General features: G+C 43.5%; 2 protein-coding genes across 2 annotated transcripts in view; one reads left to right on the forward strand and one right to left on the reverse strand.

Moving 5' to 3' along the window:
• LOC133001248 (probable E3 ubiquitin-protein ligase HECTD4) overlaps nucleotides 1-13,062 on the forward strand; it is a 36,250-nt gene extending 23,188 nt beyond the window's left edge. The window contains exons 54-76 of the mRNA XM_061070774.1: nucleotides 23-159; nucleotides 248-408; nucleotides 490-671; nucleotides 764-969; nucleotides 1,064-1,194; nucleotides 1,295-1,500; nucleotides 1,608-1,787; nucleotides 2,206-3,602; nucleotides 3,696-3,903; nucleotides 4,002-4,225; nucleotides 4,327-4,472; nucleotides 4,599-4,702; nucleotides 5,040-5,163; nucleotides 5,894-6,084; nucleotides 6,175-6,321; nucleotides 6,461-6,580; nucleotides 6,677-6,832; nucleotides 6,946-7,049; nucleotides 7,296-7,517; nucleotides 7,624-7,790; nucleotides 7,934-8,129; nucleotides 9,778-10,000; nucleotides 10,935-13,062. Coding sequence (XP_060926757.1) covers nucleotides 23-159; nucleotides 248-408; nucleotides 490-671; nucleotides 764-969; nucleotides 1,064-1,194; nucleotides 1,295-1,500; nucleotides 1,608-1,787; nucleotides 2,206-3,602; nucleotides 3,696-3,903; nucleotides 4,002-4,225; nucleotides 4,327-4,472; nucleotides 4,599-4,702; nucleotides 5,040-5,163; nucleotides 5,894-6,084; nucleotides 6,175-6,321; nucleotides 6,461-6,580; nucleotides 6,677-6,832; nucleotides 6,946-7,049; nucleotides 7,296-7,517; nucleotides 7,624-7,790; nucleotides 7,934-8,129; nucleotides 9,778-10,000; nucleotides 10,935-11,071 — 5,069 coding nt within the window. The 3' untranslated portion in view covers nucleotides 11,072-13,062. The remainder of the gene's footprint in view (nucleotides 1-22; nucleotides 160-247; nucleotides 409-489; nucleotides 672-763; nucleotides 970-1,063; nucleotides 1,195-1,294; nucleotides 1,501-1,607; nucleotides 1,788-2,205; nucleotides 3,603-3,695; nucleotides 3,904-4,001; nucleotides 4,226-4,326; nucleotides 4,473-4,598; nucleotides 4,703-5,039; nucleotides 5,164-5,893; nucleotides 6,085-6,174; nucleotides 6,322-6,460; nucleotides 6,581-6,676; nucleotides 6,833-6,945; nucleotides 7,050-7,295; nucleotides 7,518-7,623; nucleotides 7,791-7,933; nucleotides 8,130-9,777; nucleotides 10,001-10,934) is intronic.
• Nucleotides 13,063-15,864: 2,802 nt separating this feature from the next.
• LOC133002450 (L-serine dehydratase/L-threonine deaminase-like) lies at nucleotides 15,865-18,277 on the reverse strand. The gene is made up of 7 exons (XM_061072274.1): nucleotides 18,125-18,277; nucleotides 17,896-17,935; nucleotides 17,666-17,805; nucleotides 17,361-17,452; nucleotides 16,662-16,889; nucleotides 16,153-16,277; nucleotides 15,865-16,058 (listed from the first exon to the last, which is right to left on the reverse strand). Exons 1-7 carry the CDS (start codon nucleotides 18,275-18,277, stop codon nucleotides 15,865-15,867), a joined length of 972 nt encoding a protein of 323 aa, XP_060928257.1.
• Nucleotides 18,278-22,600: the final 4,323 nt, after the last annotated feature.

Consider the following 22,600-nt stretch of genomic DNA (forward strand, 5'->3'; position numbering starts at 1 on the left):
AAAACTTGCTTTTTGAACACAGGCTTGACGGTAGTCATCCGCTGCCCAGACAGCAACAACACCAACAGCACGACCGGGGGAACAGCTCTGCCGAAGTTTGCCATCCGGGGGATGATGAAGACATTTGGTTTGCATGGGGTGGTGCTGGATGTGGACTCTGTAAGTACAGTACTTGAAGCTTCACTACCCTCTGTTACTTTAATCAGTAAACTAACTTGTTTCCGTTCATGTGTTTGTGTTTTTTTAGGTGAATGAACTTGTGCAGGTGGAGACCTATCTGCGCAGTGAGGGGGTGCTGGTGAGGTACTGGTATCCTATTGAGATGCTGGAGCGCCCGCCTGCTGGATCTCGACGCACTGCGGCCAACGGCTTAGTGTCACTAGACAGCAGCAACATTCAGATTCATAGGTAACATATGGACTTAATGAGGATGATTCATATTCCTACACCTGTGCTTCAAATCACATCTAACTTCCTGCTTTGCTTCAGGGAGCTTCTTCGCTGTGAGAGTGCACTGGCTCGGTTATACTGCCGCATGGCCTTGCTCAACATCTTTGCCCCCAAGAGTCCCCACACCTTCACCCGTCTCTTCCACATACCTGCCATCCGTGACATCACCTTGGAACACCTGCAGCTTCTGTCCAATCAGCTGCTGGCTCCACCCCTTCCTGGTGAGTGTAAAGTATGAATCGGATTTCTCATTGTGATGTAGTTGTTTTGTTCTGTTTCTGTGCTAAATGCTGTGATGTTGTTCCTCCTGCAGATGGCACTATTAGTTCTAGTTCTATCCTCCTGGCCCAGTCATTGCTTCATAACCTCCAGGGCCAAAGCTGCTCTCCCACAGACCTGTTCTATCAGGGGAACGCTCAGCCCATCCGGGAGTGGTTGACGGTGGCCATCACCCGTGCCTTGCATCAAGGAGAGGAAAGCTTGCTGGAGCTCACAAAGCAAATTTGCTGTTTCCTCCAGGTCAGCTCTGCTAACCAATTCCCTGATTTAATAAACCTTATACCACTTTGTAAAGACACTAAAGTCCTTTTTATATATTTGTTCATTTTGACAGAATGCTCCAGAGCAGTTTACATCTGAGGAGTTTCCTGTGACCGAGTCAAAGGTCAGCATGGATGTCAGCTTTCCAGGTGCTGCATTTGTGATCGTCTCCTGCAAGGAGAGCCAACTAGGCTGCCGCAAAGAGTGAGTGACTTTGCTTCATCACCTCAGCAATTCTTGATGAAAATGGATTTCTTGCAATCCAAAGTTTTTTATTTCTTCTTTTCCCTTTTTCACTCCTTAGCTCAAGCTTGTACAAGGCTCCTTGGGCTCGAGTCATGCTGTATGGGCAGGGTCACAAAGTGCGCAGAAATGGCCAGCTAAATCTGATGGAGGCCGTGTGTTATCCTCTGGATGCCTCACCTACCAACACAGGCCTTACTCTCCCTCCCACCACCAATCAATACCCCTCTGTTATCATACCAGCTGATAAGGTGCACATCAAACTTGGTGAGTAACTCCAAAGAGGAAATTCATACAGGCTGCTTCAATTGTCATAGAAACTACTCTACTGACAGCATTAAAATAAATTTAATATCCCATGTTCTTGATTACAGGGGTGTCGCCCCCTCCTGGTGCTGTGCTGGTGCTGCACTCCTTGCCACTGGAGTTTCCTCTGGCTATGGCGTTTGCTGAACAGCTGTTGACGTGGAAGCTGGGAGACGGCACTGAGCAGTCAGAGGACGAGCTGGACACGGTGCCCCCGTCTGTGCTGCTGCAGGTGGTAGAACTACTAGGTAGGTGGAACACTCATTATTACCACATTTAACAAGTCTCACTTATTAACCTGTTAGTGTGGTTGGTTAGTACAATATCAGAATATAACCATAGTGAAATCATATTCTATTACCATTCCAACAGACACAAAAGTGGATTTAAACTGTTAAATCTTAACTTATTGGTTTGGAATTTTAATAACATTGTAATTAACATCTCCTAAATGTTAAAAAAAGCACAGAAGTAAAAACATAGAGATATGTTACCAAGTCCTTGCTCGAACATCACTCCACAACCTACATATTCATTATTCTTAGCTGCTACCCTCATAAATTATTGTAGAATTTTGAAAACTTGTGAGTTACATCAAATATACATCAAGGTGTTCCAGAATCATAACTTTCAGTGTTTTCTATGTCATTGTTGTTATTGTTTTAGGTGGTGTGCTTTGGACTACTGATCTGGCTCCCTCCATAAAAGAACTCATGTTTCACTTGTTGGCTGAAGTTTTGCGGAAGATCCACCAGTTGGAGCAGAGGAAGAGCCCAGCTGGTCTGTCAGGCTCCATCGCTCTGCTGCTGAACCCCTGCCTCGCAGTGCTCATGGCCCTGCAGACCGAACTGCGGAAGCTCTACGACCGGGAGACTCAGGGATGGTCTGCTGGAGGGGCTGGAGCAGGGGGCTCCTCATCTGGAGGCATTGCATTGGCTCTGGGAGCAGAGCAGAGCCGCTTCTCCACCTACTTCCACGCTCTGATGGAGGTGTGTCTGGCTGTCGCAGAGGTGACGCTTCCTCTCAACGTTGGTGGCACTTCAGTGGGAGCCTTGTCCTCAACCAGCGCCCCTAACCTCAGTGACTCTTCCTCGTCCTCATCATCGTCCCCAGGTCAGACGCCACAGAGCCCCAGTCTACTTTCCAAACGCAAGAAGGTAAAGATGAAGCGCGAGAGAGCAGCTGCGGTGGCAGCAGCAGTCTCTGGGAAACGTGGGAGCGGAGGTACGCGGTTGTCAGAGAGTGACAGTGCGCTGCTGAACATGGCGGGCAGTAAACCCGAGGACATGCTGTGGTTCCATCGCTGCCTCACCCTCCTCATGATCCTACGACATCTTGCCAATAAGGACCCTCAGGGTTTAAGTGTCACCAGTGACGCAGTGACCGATGCCTGCCAGGCTCTGGTGGGCCCCACAGCCCACAGTCGCCTGCTGGTGCTCTCAGGTATCCCCACGCACCTGGAGGAGGCCGTGGTTCGAAATGCTATCCGCAGGGCTTGCAACGCACATGGAGGGCTCTTCAAAGATGAAGTCTTCATCCCTCTGCAGGAAGAGGACCCCAAGAAGCCCAAAGCTGGAGCTGGGGTTTGTAGCCCTCAGGATGGCAAGGCAGGCCCTGAACCGGAGCGGCCTTTCCCCAACAACGGAGGTCCTGAGAGTCCCGACAGCTCCAGCAGCGCCACTCCAGCTTTGAGTGTGAGCGCCTCTGCTTCCACCAGCCAGACGTCCATCTGCAGCTCCTCTCAGGGAGTCTCCCGCACTGCCAGTGAACTCTCAGTCGATCAGGAGCTGTCAGGTGTCCAACCTCTCACTCCTGCTGCTGCAGGTTTGGCTGTTACTTACCCGCAGCAAGGCCCCCAAGACCCCCAGACTGTTTCTAGTCAGGAGAGTCTCGATACCTCCCTGTGTAGTACAGGAAGCCTGGGGAGTCTCGGCAGTTTGGGGGAGCCTCTCGACAACGCAGATACACCGTCGGTGTCAGATGGGGCCTCTGTCCACACAGTCACCTCACTGGAGAGCAACGCCGTCATGGCTCGGCCCATCAAAGGCTATGCTGTCATTGAGGTGGGATAATTGAGAGCACAATAATGAATCCTGGCTGTTTGAGTTTTGTTGTGTTCTGGGTAAAAATGCCTATGTTTCTTTTGTGGGTTATAGGTTCGGTCTCGGGCCAAAGTGGAAAAAATCCGAGCCAGTCTCTTCAACAGCAGTGACTTGATAGGATTGTCCAGTCTGGAAGGTGAAGAGGAGCTAATGGAGTTGACCAATGAGGAGATCCTCACAGCCTCCAGCGTTAACCAAAGCCTGTTTGACACACAGGGAAGCTCCGCCCTTGAAGACTACTTCCTGGACAAATCCATCAGAGGTTGGTGTTTGACTCTGATCAGATATTTTCTGCTTCTGTGACAGTGACATTTCTTCTGGCAGTTAAACATCTTAAATGGTCTGTGTCCTCATTTCCAGGTGAGAAGCTTGTCCTTGGAGCGCGAGATGTCCTCATAGAAATCTTTAAGAGCTGCGTGCACTCGGAGCAGATGCTCAGCCTCACACCGGCCAAGCCAGTGAAAGTGTCTGACATTTATCTCAGCAAAGAGCAGATCAACGCTCAGACGCCTGGAAACCTCCTGCATACTTTCTTCACTAATGTCCGACCTCCCAAGAAAGTACTCGAAGATCAACTAACACAGGTACATAACAAAAGGTGTACAGTAATGGGTGGATAGCATGATCACATTGTTAATACTGCATGTGCATTTATGTGTGTCACAATAATTTGGTTCTTCTTCAGATTCTAAGAAAGTATGGTACCCCCAAGCCCAATAAGAACAAATACAGTAAAGCTGGAAAAGAGCAGCATCAAGGCAAAGTGGTGAGCACCAAGAGGCCCATCACCAAACCTCCCACCAAGGAAAAGTCTGTGCTCAACAGTGTCAGGTGAGTCATTTACTACACAACACTTTAGAAAGGAAGCACTTATATTTATTATATTATAATATATATAATATTATATATATTTATTATATATTTTTTTTAAATTTCCTGTTCTCTTGCACCTGTCAGGACGGCACTGAGTGAGAAGAAAACAGTCCTCAAGCCCAAATCTCCTGAGAAATGCAGACCTGATGAGAAAGATGTTGAGAAATCTCCTGCTAAGAAAACTGAAGGTTGGTAGCCATCACAAACATCACAGATGTCATATGTTATTGGATGGATGGTTTGATGGTGGAGTTAACAAGTAGTGTTTACAATATGTTCTCAGCAAAGGTTAAAGCTTTGTTGTTGCTTAAATTAGGGTTTAATAACAGAAGAAAAGTCTGAATTTTCTGCTATTATCTTATAAATCACTGGACATCAAATCCATTGTGTCCCTTTTTTTTTTTTTTGCAGTAGTTGAAGTTACATTTTTAGAAACTATGATGCTTTACTACCCAACAAGAATAGAGTCTTGTTTTGGAACCCGGAGCCGTGAACATGCCTCACATACCACCGTATTTCCTTCAGTCCCAGAGGAGAAGTTCCTGACACTGGAAGGCTTCCATAAATTTGCTGTTGACCGGGCTAAACAAGACATCCGCAGCGTCTGGAGGGCAATTTTGGCTTGTGGTTATGACCTCCACTTTGAAAGGTGAGAATGTCAACCAGCACTCAGATCGCTATAACCCAGATACTGTCGTACACACACAGGCTCTCTGGAAAATCAAAACAAACACTTTTGTCCTTTTTAAAACTTAAATTAGTAAATATAAATAAATAGTCACTTGTGAGACAAATTGTCAATATGATTTTAAATTGTGGTCATCAGTCTACAATAACTGCAGCGTATATAGTGTATTTTATGTCTGAATGAAATTACACTGGTATAAGGAAATAGTAATATTTGATCTGTCAGATTTAATGGCTGTGATGTGGTGTTATTTGTAATGACCTGGCTCAGGAGGTCAGAACAAAAAGGAAGAAATCACCATGATAAACATTTTAAGAATGCTTTTTTAAACCAAATAAGATGATGAAATTAAGTATTCAAATTAAGTGATGTGTAAATCAGTTCATTCAGTTTTGTATGATGTTTAAAGTGAAATAGCTGTATGTCAAATGCAAAGCAAAGCAGAAGGATAAACTCAGGGAAAAGTAACCGAACCAGAATGTGCTGGATCAGAGCAGAGTGAGAGAGAATAACAACAGGGAGCCAAAGTAACTTTAAGATGGCAATGTACTCAAATTAAAATAATGCAGTTGATTTTTGTATTTTGCTTATGTTTTCACCCAAATCCTGATCGTCTTAACAAGATATACAGAGGGTATAAATATCCAAGAGTAAGAGATCTGTGTTTAACAGCAGCTGTCTTCTGTAACAGATGCACCTGTATAGATACGCGTCACGCCCAGAAGGCTTGTAGGAAGTGGAGCTTGGAAATGGATGTGGCGTTGGTCCAGTATATCAACAGGCTGTGCCGTCACCTGGCCATCACACCAGCCAGACTACACCCCCATGAAGTCTACTTGGACACCAGTGACACTGCTGATCCCCGTGTGGCGTGCCTGCTCAGTAAGAAACCGTCCTGTGCAGTAAATCACGCCCACACTCTCACCCGTTGTTTTGTCTGCTATATATTCATCTGTTTGTGTTGTTTTTCAGACGTGCCTGTGGAGAGCCTGCGTCTGCGTTTCGCTCTCCTGCAGTCCCTCAACAACTCCCTGGAGACTTTCTTCCTGCCGCTGGTAGAGCTAAGACCAACTAGCACCTATCAGAACAGCATTGCAGCATTGCTGTGTGAGGCCAAAGGTGAGCAGGATCTCAGCACATCACGAGAAGGTTAAGCTACCATGGCTGTGATGGTGACGGTATCAGTGTATTGACCTAAATCAACACAGACTGATGTGATCTTTTTTTATACCCCCCACCACTTCCTCTGTCCTCTTAGGTCTTATCTTCTACGACACTAAGGTCACAGTAATGAACAGAGTACTGAATGCTACAGTACAGCGAACAGCTGACCACGCCGCTCCAGAGATTACACTGGACCCTCTAGAGATAGTGGGAGGTAGTTGTTCCTTATGCTTGTTTATCTTTTACATTTTCATATCACTCGTACTGGTCCATGCAAACATTCTCTGTGTCTCTGGTGTTTGTCCTTCAGGCGAGATCCGATCATCAGAGAACACGTATTTCTGTCAGGCCGCACGCCAGCTGTCCTGCGTGCCGTCGTCCCAGCTTTGTGTGAAACTGGCCAGCGGAGGCGACCCAACATACGCCTTCAACATCCGCTTCACTGGAGAGGAAGTTCATGGCACAAGTTAGAATTTCTCCTTCACATCTTTTTTCTGCACCACCTGACAGTTTCTTACTTGTCAAGATAATGTTTCTTTTACAAACCCGACTGATGCTTGTATGGATCTGTGTCTCTAGGTGGCTCCTTCAGACACTTCCTGTGGCAGGTGTGTAAGGAGTTACAGAGCTCTGCCCTCTCTTTGCTGCTCCCCTGCCCCAGTGCTGCAGCCAACCGTAACAAGGTAACGTCTTTCAGTATCTGACAGGTTTTCATTTTGTCCTCGAAACAAGATATATGCTGCGTGCATTGGCGCGATACTGTAATCTCAACGTTTCCTCTTAACCATTAAATGTTTGGAGTTTGGAGAGTTCTGTGAATATCACAATCCTAACAACAGTCTTTCTAAGAAGCTTATCTGCCATAAACAAAGTTAATCACAGACAGTGCAGTATGATTACAGTCATGATTGTGTTTTTGTTCTCCTCAGGGCAAGTACATACTGACTCCATGCCCTATAAGCTATGCAGAGGAGCAGTTGTTGCACTTCTTTGGTCAACTTCTGGGCATAGCCATCCGTGCAGACGTGCCACTTCCTCTTGACCTACTTGGCTCCTTTTGGAAGGGTCTGGTGGGCGAGCCCCTGGACCCAGAGCAGGACCTGCAAGACGCGGACGTTCTCACATTCAACTACGTCAAAAAGTTTGAAAATGTAAGGGGAAGCTACCTGGATGTCTTCTGCATCGTTGCTTATTGATGTCAGGCTCCTTTCCCTGCTGCCATGACAACTTGATTTAATTTGCTCCTAAACTCTCCAGGTGAGTGATGAGACGGAGCTGGAGGGCCTGTGTGCAGAGATCTCCTCCCAGCACCACTCAGGAGAAAGTCCGGACTCTCCCAGCAGGCCCTGCTGCACCTTCACCTACATCACCATGACTGGCGAGGAGGTGGAGCTCTGTCAGGGAGGTCGCAGACTCACTGTCAGGTACATGAAACCTGCTCAGCTGATCTTCATGTCTGTGTTGTTGATACAGAGCAATTTTTCTATAGAACTGGGTTTACCCACAAACCCTACATTGGTCTGTGTTCACTCTGGATGTGTTGTGTTCTTCTTCATGTGCGTGTTAGCTGGGAGAATAAGGATGTGTATGCGCGGGCGGTGCGGAGCCTTCGTCTCAGGGAGCTGCAGAACATCGAGTGTATGACAGCAGTGCGAGCAGGGCTGGCCTCCATCATCCCCCTGCAGCTGCTCACCATGCTCATCCCCCTGGAGATCGAGCTGCGTACTTGCGGCTTGCCTTACATCAACCTGGAGTTCCTCAAGGTAAAGCTTACATTTATTCGAAATCTGTTTATCCTACATTATAATTCCCGCCCCCATGTAGGATACAGACCTGCTCTGGGCCAACCACACAACACACATTAATGAAGATCTTGTAGATTTAACTGTTAATACATGATAGATATTGTACAGCTGTTTTCAGACATCTGTGTCCATGTCCTTTGCCTTAGAATTAGTTTTCTTCCAGTTTTGCTGACATCATATGAACAACCTGCTTGCTATGAATTATCTGGACATTTTCCTGCTATATTCTCACATCGACTAACTTCCGGACATTTTAGTTGCAGGCTAGCAGGAAAGGTTATCGAAATATTCTGGAGCAACTGACTTTCTGTATTGTCACATACAGCCCCAATTTAAGGAAAATACCCAGACTTGAGTACTGAAAACAGCTTAAGTAAACTGGAGGGATTTGTTATATAAGGATTAGAGCTGTCAAACGATTAAAATATTTAATCACGATTAATCGCATTTTGTCATAGTTAACTCGCGATTAATCGCAATTAATCGCAAATTTGTATCTATTCTGAATGTTCCTTCATTTATTATTTTTCCATAATTTTACTTTCGTTTTAATGCTCTTATCAGCATGTAAAAGTGGATTGGCTTGCTTTATGCAAATGTTTTATATTATTGAAAAACAACATCGCCAAACAGGGCGGTACAAAATAAAATTATAAAGTGCACATTTCAGGTAAACAAGGACTCAGCCTATAGTGCAGTTAAACCATGGCTTAATATTTTCTTTTTTTCAAGTTTGCTGTGAACATAGCAGTCAGTCCTCTTATTTCAGAAACAATGAACCATAACAGTTAGGTTACCAATAAAAGGTAAGCCTACTACTTCTTTGCTTTAAGCTAACTACTCAAACAGACAAGCAACAAAATAACAAACAAACAAAATACACAGGCAGGTGTCGGCCTACTTTGAAATAAATGAAACACAGAACTTTGTAGGGCTATTTGAGTCCTCCCCTTATTTGTGGAAAATGTATGAAATAAGAAGTACCCTATTTTTAAATAAATAAAAACATATAGCTGCAGCCTAATAGTGTAACTGACTGGGTTTATGTTTATGTTTGGTTTTGACGTATGCTCAGTAAAACAGTACACTGTTGAAGGAGCACTCTGATGTCTGACGGTCAGTGAAGGGGTCTGGGTGGGACATGTGACTGTTTGGACCAATAGGATGGGGGGATCGGGGCTCAATGAGGAAGTGAAGTGTTGATGTCTGCGAGTGACGGAGTAACAGCGAGAGGTGCACATGTTCGTGTAGAGGAAAATACCAGTTACTAAACCACGAAGAAGTTCCGTGTCCTGTGGGACGCTACAATAGCTTTAAAATATATATTTTAGTTGGCGAAATATTAAAACAAAAAGCGAGAGCAGGTCAGACTGGAGGCGAACACAGATACTGAAGCTGCAGCTCTGCTTTAACTCGAGTTAAAAAAATTGACGGCGTTAAAATGGGTTTGCGTTAACGCCGTTAATAACGCGTTAAACTGACAGCCCTAATAAGGATTCAACATTTCTTCAGTCAGATGTGTTTGTCTCAGACCTGGGAGATGAGAAAACACTTGAAATTTGTATCATCTGATCTCAGTACACCCGACGCTTCTTTCCCTCTGCAGGCTCACACCATGTACCAGGTGGGTCTGATGGAGACGGACCAGCACATCGAGTTCTTCTGGACCGCCCTGGAGATGTTCACTCAGGAGGAGCTCTGCAAGTTCATCAAGTTTGCGTGCAACCAGGAGCGCATCCCCTTCACCTGCCCCTGCAAGGACGGTGGCCCGGACACTGCTCACGTTCCTCCGTACCCCATGAAGATCGCACCTCCTGACGGTGCTGCAGGTAACGGCTGACACGGCCTCCACAGTGCTGGGATTGGACACGCGGGATGCTATCTTAGTGTGAAGTCCGTCTTAGTGACGTTCATCAGTGCAGAAACTACTGATATTGATTATCAATTCAGCTCGTCTTGCAGCCTAAGACACACTTTTTTTTCTTTTTTTTTTTTTTAACAATATATTTATTGAGTTTTACATATAAGAAACATACATTCAAACATGTATACACATACAAACGTTTATGAACACCCCCAACCCACAATCAAATACTCAGGGTAAAGAAAGAGAGGCTGAAATTAAATAACTTAAATAACATTAAATAAAATAATTTAAAAAATCCATATATAAAAAAATAAGAATAAAGTAAATAAAGAGTAAATAAAGACATAATTATACAAATACAAATAAATTAAATTAAATTCCAATCAATCAAATCAAAAGCCTAGATAAAATAACGTTCTCTTATTCATAATATTGGTTAGTTACAATTAATATTCGTCCTATTAGGTGCTGCTATTTTATTCTGTTTCACTCATTAATTTTCACTTGGTCGCTTTCCAAAAATTGCATGAAGGTGTAGACACACTTTGAACATGTTGTTTACTGCAGCTCGACTGCAACTGAAGCATAGTTATAAAGTGTGATTGTCCATGCAGGAGGACACACTGTTACATTTCCTATATGTGATGTTCTCATTCACTGAAGTGGGATTGTGCTGAGTTTCTTTAGACCCTATTTCTAAGGGTGATAAGGGTTTACTGCAGATAAGATACTCACTTTTATTACCTAGACAAGGCTTGTATCGCTAAAAACGCTAAACAACAACTCACTGGCCATCTGCATGACAATGAAAAGCTTAGGTGAGAAACACAACTAGCGAGAGTGAGCACTGGTTGATCTCGTTGTAATCCAGCTCCCTGTGTGTTTGTGCTCTGCAGGTCAGCCGGACTCGCGCTACATTCGAGTGGAGACCTGTATGTTCATGGTGAAACTGCCCCAGTACTCTTCCTTGGAGGTGATGCTGGAGAAACTGCGATACGCCATCCACTACCGCGAGGACCCGCTCAGCGGCTGAGATGACTCGACAGCTCCCACGGTTCCTAAGCGTATATACCTGCCCCCCCCCCCCCGACTTATTTTGACCCCTGCCACCTTCCCCACACCCCTGGACCTTCCTCCGAGACAGACCACGATCCTTTATGCTCAGCTGCTCCAACAACACCACACATTTAACATTTACTTCAGGTTAGGCTATTAATGCTTTGCATGTTTATCCCTGCTTTTTTTTTTATTGCCGTTTACACAAATGCTTCTTGATTGTGTTGGATGTATTATTTTTTTTTTTTGAGGAATTCAGGGAAGATAATCTGAATTAGCACTGACACTTCTAACCAGTGTCTGTTCTGGATGCACTGAATTTGCGGATGGCAGTGAAGTGAAACGACTGTGACACCATTTATATGTAATGTTCGCTGTTTTCCCTTCACTTTAACCAAAGGGTTCCTGCGAATACAACAACTTTTACAAAGTTCAACTTTACAGCTGCAACTTCTTCAAATCATAACTACTGAACTCTCAGCTAAACTATCTCTACTCTGAGTTGTGACGTTAAAGGCAACAAACCTGTTACTCTCCTCATGCTTAACCCAGCTGCCTCCCTCTGCCCCCCCCTCTGAGGGGCTGCGGTAGGAGCCTCTCTTCTAGAGGGGGACGCTGGTTGTGTGAGTGAAAAGAAAATCCCTGAACAACTTCCACTGAATTATTTTAAACAGGTACGACTACTACCAGAAAAGAGGACAATGTGTGATGCTGCCTGATTTAGACCACGTGAGCTACGAGCAGGCAGGAGATGTGAACGAGCGCTGTACAGGATATTATGTAGTTTACTGCCTGTTTAAAAAATATGACTGCTAAAGGACAAACTAACTTATGCCTATATAAACGGAATACATTTTATTCAAGTCTCAGAAGAGAGGGTATTTATCATATTTTAAAAAGTCATAGTCATCTATTAGTGAATGGGATTGCTCTTTGATTTTTGGATTTCCAAGTAGCTGCGGACACATGGCAGGTCAGCTGACAGTCGGAGAGGCCTGCTGGTTCTGATAGACTTACGTTTCAGGTTTGGGAAACTGGAGAAGATAACGATGCTCTCGTGAGCTGCTCTCCAACATCGTTTGTGTGAAACTGCTACTGAATGTGCAACAGATCCCCCCCCACTCCCCCAACATACACAACCTACAACACTGGGGAAGGGGCGGTGCGCCATCCTGAGTTCTGCCTTTTCATAGTCTTCTTTGACGAACGATGAACAGGATTCTGCTGTTTTTTATTTTACCCATAATCAAACATTTAGCTTTGTAAAAAATGAAATAGAGAAAAAATGTAAATAGTCTGAAGTTATGTTTGATTGCAGTTTTTATTACTTGCTAATTCACTTCACCTTATGATTTTTGGTTTGCACTACTCCTGCAAGAAAAAGATTCTAAAAATGAGCAAACTCGGTGATGTCTGTTGGATATCCAGTTTGTTGTGTTGTTATTTTTTATGAACTTTTGGAAAATACCAGTAATCTTATCACCTTTTTGTCTTGTACTCAGATGGATTCAATTTCTTCTACTCATGGTGAAACATGTTTCTTGTGTGAGTGAAATTGCCATTTTACTTGGATAGAACTGAAAAACAACAGACATGACGACTGGACGCCCACTGGATCGTTTTAACTGCTTGCGAGTCTTGGATTTGGTTCAGTTCTTTTGAAGGGTGATATACCGCTGCTAACGGGGACGCTCTCCTCTGCTTCCTCCTCCTCCTCCTCTGGGGGGAGTAGATAAAGTTAGAAAAAAAAAGGACATATCCATTCAAAGAGGTGTTGCGAAAACGTGTGCTGTACATTTACTTGATATTTATTACAATTATTTATGGTTGCATTAACTTAAATTTTACTGTCTTACCTCTGCACATCAGAAACGTAACATATCTAAAATGGATTATACAGATGTAAAGAATCAAATGGCATTTGAGATTTCTGTGTCACAATAAAGAAAATGTCTTCATGTACAAACACTTTTCGACTGTTCTGCTTTATGTATTTAAAATTTTGACCCAGACACTTGCAGCATGTTTATGTTTTATCGAAGATATCACTCTGATAAACATCCAGAGAAGTTGAGAAAACAAGTTTCTGGAGCTGATTTATGTCCTGCCCTGAAAAGGAGTCATGTGACCTTGTGAACCTTCCCGTCACTTCTCCACACAGACAATACAGACTGGTGACCATGATGAACTATTCCCGTGACGCTTGTTTTTGTCTCCTATAGAACACGCTCTTCATATAAGGCCCAGTTACCGGCTCGAGTTACATCACTGGGCTGTAAAGCAGACGCCTTTTCAAAGTGCCGGGCCAGGCCAGTTCCAGCTGGAACTCCAGTCATGCTCCTCAACTCAGTCACACTATACCTTCAGCTCCATTATGTACATGCAAAGGGAATCGCATGCAAATGCAGAAGCGATTTTGAAACAGTTTCTTTTGCAAGAATCTGATGAAAATATAATATATATATATAATAAACATACATATCAGCTACATTAGAACCAATAACTGGCCTATGGGTGTGTGGCTCCCCCAGCTATAGGATGGGTAGCGTTAACCCTAATCCTGTACAGTGGTTTTTATTATAATTTGTATAATTCTACTTCTTATTATATATATATATATATATCATTTTAAAGCCTCATATTTAGAGAGAAGTTTCTCATTTTTAACACCATGGTCTAACACCACCTAGACCATTAGCGTGTTGTTATTACAGGAATGTCTCCAGCATGTTGACAAGGGTGTTTCTCAAAAGGAGCAGTCATGTGTCCCATACATACAGCTGTCCCCTCTCTTTTCTTTCTGACATAAGGGCCCTACACCCCACGTGTTAATGACCCGCCGACCAATCTGCAGCCACGAAAAGTGCCACATCCCTACCAGCCCGGCCAATCGAGAGCTTGGAAGTCCATCAGAAGGTGCAGGGACATCCGTTATGGTTGTGCAAAAACATACGACAGACACGTAAACAACTTCTTCCCTGACCTACAGATATTTACAGCAGAGTTGCCATCTGATCGTCTGGAATACACGACTGTGTGATGTAAGGATGTCTCTTGGTGGAGAGTAAACAAGCTGTCTGTTTTGACGGTCACCCACTGTACACCGCGTTCCACATGATTATGCAGATTACACTTTGCTCAGATTTTACTAAATAGTAATGCGCAGCCAGTCAGTATAATTTTCAAGTCATCAACTGTTAGAGTTTCTGAGTTTCAAGATATTTTATAGGTTGTAGAGAACTAAAAATTGTCATTTGTTGAATTTGCAGCATTAAGGTCATATTTACTGAAATCAAAAAAAGTTTTAATCAAAAACATCTTAACAGGTGAAGTAACATGTTAACGTAGGACCCCTTCTTTGATATCACCTTCACAATTCTTGCATCCATTGAACTTGTGAGTTCTTTGATAGTTTCTGCTTTAATGTCTTTGCAGGATGCCATAATAGCATCCCAGAGCACCTGCTTGGATGTGAACTGCCTTCCACACACATAGATATTTTGCTTGATGATGCTCCAAAGGTTCTCAATAGGGTTAAGGTCAGGGGAAGATGGGCATCCTACATCTTGAAGTTTGCGAGACTCCAGAAGCACCAGCGGCTTCAAACACCTGTTTGTTGCTATTCAATGGCATTTTAGTGGATGCTCTCTTAACCCTACGCATTTGTTTGGCAGAAATCTTCCTTATTTTGCCTGTGTCTGAACGAACCCGCTTGTGCTGTGAATCAGTGACAAATTTCTTCACCGATCAAATGATCACGTGCAATTCTTTTGGAAATATCCAATGTTGTGATACCTTGACCAAGGTATTGCACTATTTGCTGCTTTTCAGCAGCAGAGAGATCCTTTTTCTTCCCCATTTTGCCTGAAACGTGTAGCTTGCGTAATAATGTGGAACATCCTTCTTAAGTAGTTTTCCTTTGATTGGGCTCACCTGGCAAACTAATTATCACAGGTGTCTGAGATTGATTTCAATCATCCAAATAGCCCTGAGACACAATACCATCCATGAGTTGAATTCAAAAACTAAAAAATGAATGTTTATGACCCTTAAATCCAATTTGCATAATAATGTGGAACGCGGTGTATATAAAGTTGGAAGATATATTTTAAATTTTGTGATTCCTCTCTGTTGTGTCGATTAAACATATTTCGCTATGATAACTTTTATATATTATAGTCTTTTCTATAATTGATTGCTTTGGTCTCGAAAGCTGAGTGCTGATTTGTGTTTCATTTTTGACATCCTTTTTATCCTCCCTCCTGTGTTGTCACTCACACGTGGAGCACTTTGACTAGCATTTACATTTTTGAAACGTGCTTTCTAAAGAAAGTTTGATGATATAGTCATGCTTCGCTTGATTAAAGTTAACGCTTTGTTTTACACACCACCTGCAGCCAGGAATAAGAAACCGTCAATGAAATGATTCCCCAGACAGAATAGTCATAAATATAATTTATTCATTGTTAAAAACATTTCAAAAGTACAAAAGCAGAGGAACAACAAACATGCACCGTTAATAAGCAAGCCTGCTAAATACAAATGTCCACTCCCCCTCAATGGGTCTATAGAGGCCTCTCTAGTCACAAACTATACCTCTACCTGAGCAGCATCACAATCACAACATTACTGAAACAATAAAAAAAAGGTTCCTCCAGCTGCTCCCCTCTGGAATGATTCGGGCAGTGGAGCACGTGAACAGTGGGACGCAGGGACTGGGACCAGCCGATGGAGGAATAGAAGGAAAGTCAGGAGGTATAGCTGGCCGTGCTAGATAATACCCAGCTGCTTTTTCAACTTCCACAGTTGCCCCATGCTGATGTTGTTGCCTCCGCACACCACGATGACCACCGGGCCCAGGTTGTGCGCCAGCTTGCCTTCGTCCTGCAGCCGCCTGATGACGCCACTGTACACAGCTGCCAGGGCCGCGCCACACGCCGGCTCCACCAGGATCTTCTCATCATCTGCAGGGAGAGGAGACACCAGGTGGGGGGGGGGGGATCAGTGTCATGGCCACATTAGATGTAGTGTGCATCTGTTCACGTGGGTCGTACTAACCCACAAAGTGCTCCACAGCCATTACCGCCTCTTGGTCCGTGACGAGTTCTGAGAAAACGGTGTGCTCCTGCACCAGCTTCATGGTCTGAGCAGAGACGCACGTCAGGCCCAGAGTGGTCGCGATGCTGGGGAGTCAAATAAAAAAAAACGTCAGGAAGGAATTCAAATCCAGACAAATGTCATTAATCTCTTTACAAATGAGTGATACAAAACATGTAAAACATTCTTAATAAATATATAAAAATAAAATATTCCCCAACTGATTTTATCAAATGCCAACAAAGCATCTTGAGAACAAATTTTCTAAATATTTCAGAAGACAGTAAGAGAAAGGTTTGTGTCAATACACCCACTGTAGTTTGAGCTAACAGACTTTTAATTACCTGGAGAAAAGATTTACCTCATAATTCAATAAAACATGTATAGCTCAATTCAAAATTCACTTTAACCACCATTAAAATGTAATATAAGGTCATTAATTGTGTGCAACAACGTGTGTGACCAGGTACCTGGTAATAGCAGGTAAAGTGACCAGCTTTCCAGCCTTCATGGCGGCATTGAGGCTGTGTGCTCCGATGGTTTCCATGGCTACAATAGGTACATCCGCCCAGTTGGCGCGCCGCAGTCCCTCCACCACGCCGTTCAGCAGGCCTCCGCCTCCCACCGACAGCACGATGGCCCCCGGCTTCTGCCTCAGGTCTCGCTCCAGCTCCTTCACCAGAGACGTGTGGCCTTCCCTGGAAACACACACACACACACACAGTCTGCCGGTCACTTTCCTGGAGATTCAATATCAATCACTTTTTTTGGTTTGTGCAGACTGTGACCTAGTTTCTCGTTCTCCTTCTAATGATTAAGTAGTTTATGACTGAGTTCAACACTTTGACTGGCGTCCGATAACTTATCTGTCGACCCCCCCCACCCCCCCCTTAGCGTTAGCGCTGTGATAAGATACAGTTGATCTGAAATGACATCTCACCCTGCAATCGTCTCCGTGCATGAGTGCGACTGACATTGTCAGATATGAGTGTTGCTATCAGTCCTTTGAAAATAATTTCAATTTCCCTTTAGCTTCGAGAAGAAAGTGTCTTATCAGCGCCTCCAGCCCCTCCTTCCCCCCGATGAAAGATAAATGTCTACGCAGGGATTTCTTCAAAGAAGAACATGGTGATGCTGACACAGGAACAGACAGACCGACACCGACTTACCAGATAAGGGGGTCGTCAAACGGAGAGATGAGCACCCAGCCGGGGTTGTTGGCCACGAGCTGCTCTCCGTATTCCATGCTTTCATTTAGAGCCTGACAGAGACAAGCCTCAACTTGAGTTAATATGATGTATTCAAAACATCGGAAATTACTAATAATCCCTCCTGTACGTCTGTATTTGCCCATTCATCTATACAATTATCCAAATAGTCATATTCCGTGTAATTTTGCATCATATATCCACTGGTGCCTTGTTGCCATTTCGCAAATGGCAACAAAAATCGGAATAAGATGGAAATAACGAACCTTGCCATGAATGACCACGGTGGCGCCCTCGTCCATCAGCCTCTCCACGGTGGGATTGGGTGTGACGCTCGGGACCACGATGGTGGCAGGGACCCCGAGCTGCCGGGCCGAGTACGCCGCCGCCATACCAGCGTTTCCTCCTGTTGAGACCAGGAGGGGTCAAAGGTTAGTCACAAACACACCAGCAGGGTCGAAGGTGAGCATTGGGTAGTTTTTGTTTTGGTGCTCACCTGAGCAGCAGACAAACCGCTCACATCCTCGCTCTGCCCACTATATTAAAAAAAAACAAAAGATAATACAGTGAGTAATCTTTGAATCACAGGTTGTAAACACAGCAGTGACAGATTGGAGATGTGAAACGCAAAGTGCTCCACACTGGATCACTTCCCAACATCTCAGCCACACATCACGTCAACACAAAGTAGAGCTAGGTCATGAAATCAGGGGAAAGGGACTCACAACTTGGCAGAGGTGCCCGATGCCCCTGATCTTGAAGGAGCCTGTGGGCTGGGATGAGTCCAGCTTGAGGTAAACGGGGGTGCCAGCCACTTTGGTCAGGGCCAGGCTCTGCCTCACTGGAGTGGCCACATGGAGGGGCTGCTGGCTCTTCATCTCACTGCCAAGAAGAAGACAAGCCCAAAGACTTTCTTTAATCCAAGAACATTTGTTTGCTTGTTGATTATCCACGGATCATCAAAAGTAAACAAATGTTTTTTTTGAATGTTTGCTTTAACTTACCAGACTCAGGTGGAAGACTCGCTCTGCTGTAAATAATGATCCCACACTTCTTGGCTCCTGTCGCTCCTGCAGCTGAGGTTTCCTATATACCTGCTCGGGCTGTGGGCTCGGCTAAGGAGGCCCACCAGCAGACCAATCAGCTTCAGGCATCCCGGCTCCAGACCCTCCCCCTGTCCGTGATGATGACACGGGCCTAGGACGAATAGAGTGTCCTCGGATGAGAATGAGCTGTGCCGCCCCCCCCCCAAGAAAATCAAATAAACCACATTATATTGAACTAATATCTTTACTCTGTCGTCACCACAGATACAAAGCTTTCAAAGTGTCCCTTCTCCAAACGGATCAACACACCGGTCCCAGTGCTCCGCTAATGTGCGACCACCTCTGACATTTCACCCTCGCATCGAAAGCGGAACACACCGCGGACATTACCAAAAGAGTCGCTACTATTTTCGCCCCCGATCTTAAACTTCCTAATGCGGCCGCTCAGGTTGCAGCCTGCACGGTTCAAACCTGAACGATCCGGTGGAGCCGAGCTGCTGCTTCACGGTCACAGCAATAACACAGCAGAAATATTTTATGTTTGAATGTATGAAATAAAAGCTTGTATAGAATGAAATCTGAATCTTGAGTGTCTGAATATATGGTATGTCACTTGAATATACATACGGAATGAATGTTTGAATATGTGGATATCACAGATTTCTGCTCTTTTTCCTATTGAGAAGTTAACTCATGACCTTAACCACAAATCAGTCAAGTTTTGGAGGATCTGGGAACCGGTGCATTCCTTCTTACAGAAACCATAACTCATAATCTTTTTCTGGAAGGGAGGCCTGACTGCCTTTTTTTTAAATTTTATTTTGTTTCATTCTATTTATTTTATACACGCTATTCCCTTGCCTGTCTCCTGTCATCCTGCTGATTGTGTATGTATGTATGTTTGTGTATACATGGATGTATATGTGTATGTATATATATATATATATGTGTAAGGATATATATTGCAGTGCTCACTGTTAGTTTTTGCTCGGGACTTTTTCTGTTTTGTTTGTTTTGTTGTCTGTTTTGTTTTTCTAATGTTTTTACTATAAAACGGTTAAAAACCAATAAAAAGTATTTAAAAAAAAAAAGAATATGTGGCTCAGTGAATAAATAGAATGAAATCTGAATATAAGATTCCTTTGAATTTGTTGTAATTTGCAGATAAGATTATTGCATATAATGTGCATTGGACTTCTGGGGTTTCATACTACTGGACTACTTGGAAGTAAGCAAAGTATAATCTTTAAATACGCGTCTCTGCTAGATTACTAAAGTATCTGCTGTTATGGTTAACTAGATTGCTAATTTGTAATGTTTTGTCTTATCTTGAATTGAATGATCTAGCTTTTGTGTCACTCGAGTGATTGAGACTTAAAGTCATCAGAAGTCATCGGACCTATTCCTGTTACTGTCCTCCTTCCCTTCCTCCCTGGCTCACTCCTTCCCCTCCTACTCACAAAGCCGGTAACTACAGTGACTATATTTTCACCAGAAACTGTTCAACATCTGACCTCACTGTAACCCCACTTCATGTGTCCGACCACTTCTTTATCTCTTACTCTCTCCCACTATCTCAGACTGACAACCCCACCCTATCAACAGACTCTGTACCTGTCCGTCGCAACCTTCGTTCCCTCTCTCCCTCCTCTCAAGCCTCCTCTGGTTTATCAGCCCTCCCTTCACCTGACTCTTTCTCACTCATGCATCCTAACTCGGCCACAGACATTCTCCTTTCTACTCTGTCCTCCTCTCTTGACTCCCTCTGTCCTCTTACTTCACAACAGGTCCGCCAGTCCTCCCCAGCTCCGAATCAATCCTCATTTTCTAAACCCCAAAAAACTCTTCTCCCTCTTTCAAACCTCCTTGACCTCCCCAGTCCCCCTCCTCCTTCCTCCCTTCCACCAAGCCACTTTGTCAACTACTTTACAAAAAGGATAGAAGACATAAGCTCTTCATTTTCTAATCCTCCTGCTATAACTACATTTCCATCATCTTCATCGTCATCCCCTTTTCCTCTCTCACCCCCCTGTCTCCCAATCAAGTTCTTACCTTGGTAACCTCCACCCACCCGACCACCTGCCCCCTTTACCCCATCCCATCTCACATTCTCCAGTCTATCGCTCCTGACCTTCTTCCTTTTCTCACCCATCTTATCAACACTTCCCTGTCAACTGGGTGTGTACCCTCATGGTTGAATGCACTTATTGTAAGTCGCTTTGGATAGAAGGGTCAGCTAAAAGAAATGTAAATAGTTTGATATCTGAATCTTGAATGTCTGAATATATGGTATGTCACTTGAATATACATACAGAATGAGTGTTTGAATATATGGCACAGTGAATAAATAGAATGAAATCTGAATATATGAATCCTCACAACATTTGCTTTCATTTGTTGTCACTTTGCAGATTAAGATTATTTCATGTAATGTGCATTTGGGGTTCAAACTATTGGACTACTTGGATTTAGTCAAAGTATATTCTTTAAATAAGAGTCTCTGCGAGATTACTATGGTATCTGCTGGTTAAGGTTAACTAGATTGCTAGTTGGTACTGTTTTGTCTTATCTTGAATAGTATGAGATAGGATTTTTTGACAACTCCGTGTTAGTCCCCACCCGGACTGCTAGGAACCCAGGTGTGACACTCGACAGTCAACTCTCCCTCACTTTTTTGCTGTCCTGGCACCTAAATGGTGGAATAAGCTCCCCAATGACATCAGGACAGCAGAAAGTCTATACATCTTCCACCGCAAACTCAAAACACACCTCTTCTGACTATACCTTGAATAAAAGTTACAAAATAACAATTTAGTAGCACTCAAATGGCAATTACTTACAACACTTTGTAGTTTGGCTTTCTAGAAGAAATTGTACTTTCTTGATTCTTTTTTGGTCTGGGTTTGTACCCTCATTGCTGAATGCCCTTATTAGGGCCCGAGCACTGACAGGAACTGATAGACAGTGAGGCCCTATTGAAATTGTAAGGATTATTATCATTATTTTTCAGGCAAATTAATTGGCTTTTTGAGGGTGTTAACATGCTCAAATTCTTACCAAAACTTGCAGTATATTTGTAAGTGGTGAAAATGTACGTATTCTGGAGGAATGTTTTGTTGTTGAATCCTTTGATGCTTATAATGCAGGAGTGGAGTTGTTTGTTGATGGCTCTGCATCAAAGGATTTATGGTCCATGTATGTCCAAGATACATAACATCGGTTTTGATGGCGCATAAATAAACTTTGTATGTCCAAGATACATAACATCGGTTTTGATGGCGCATAATCAAACTTTGACGCCATGTGACGAAATATCGATCTTTGAGTTAGTTTGTATCTCCATCTTGTTGTGATGACACTCATCTCAATTTGAAGTTGATCTAATGAAAGCCCTGGGACAAGTACCTCAAAGGAAAAATGGCCACTAAATGCAAAATAGCAGGATTCCTGTTGTGTTTTTCAGAATGCTTCTGCAGACTTTTTTGTTTGTCTGGTCATGATACATCTGTGTATCGATTTTTATGAAGATCAGTCAATGTGAATGCGTTCCAGGGACACTGTTGAACCATTTTGCCACGTCCATTTAAAATTACTCCAGAATACGTACATTTTCACCACTTTCTAATTTTCTACCTTTGAGCATGTTGAAGCCTCAAAAAGCCAATTCATTTGCCTGAAAAAGAAAGTAAATAATAATCCTTACAATTTCAATATGGCCTCCCACTGTCTCCTACTGTTGGGTGCTCGGGCCCTAAATTTTAACTTTAAAATTATGTGATAGAAAACTCAGGGGATCATTAAAGTCAGTGAGATTTATCATCAGGGGACAATGAATCCCTGTACAGACGTTTCATATAAACGTATTCAACACTTGATGTAACTTACACCTTTGTGGGGTAAATATATCTTAAAACAAATGTTTTCAGATCCTACCAAGCGACTCCTTCTTGACACAAGGTGGGAGGGAACATGAATCCCTTCGTTCTGTTTATATTCTGCGTGTTGATAAAGTTTCCATCCTCTTCTCACTGTAAACTCAAGTTTTTCTACTTAAATTTTTTTCTTATTTTGGTGCATTGTTGCCAGATATACGGTTGGTTCAGATCAAAGTAAAACATTTACATATAGGAATTCTAGGATGTAATTGTAAGATTG

This window comes from Limanda limanda, chromosome 5 (genome assembly GCF_963576545.1).
Source record: "Limanda limanda chromosome 5, fLimLim1.1, whole genome shotgun sequence".
In the NCBI taxonomy this organism is placed as follows: domain Eukaryota; kingdom Metazoa; phylum Chordata; class Actinopteri; order Pleuronectiformes; family Pleuronectidae; genus Limanda; species Limanda limanda.

Coding starts and splice junctions, on each gene's coding strand:
- LOC133002450 (XM_061072274.1), bottom strand. CDS start 18,277: ATGAAGAGCCAGCAGCCCCTCCATGTGGCCACTCCAGTGAGGCAGAGC. Junction 17,453..17,665: donor CCGTGGTCATTCATGGCAAG/GTTCGTTATTTC, acceptor TGTCTCTGTCAG/GCTCTAAATGAAAGCATGGA. Junction 16,890..17,360: donor TTTGACGACCCCCTTATCTG/GTAAGTCGGTGT, acceptor GTGTGTTTCCAG/GGAAGGCCACACGTCTCTGG.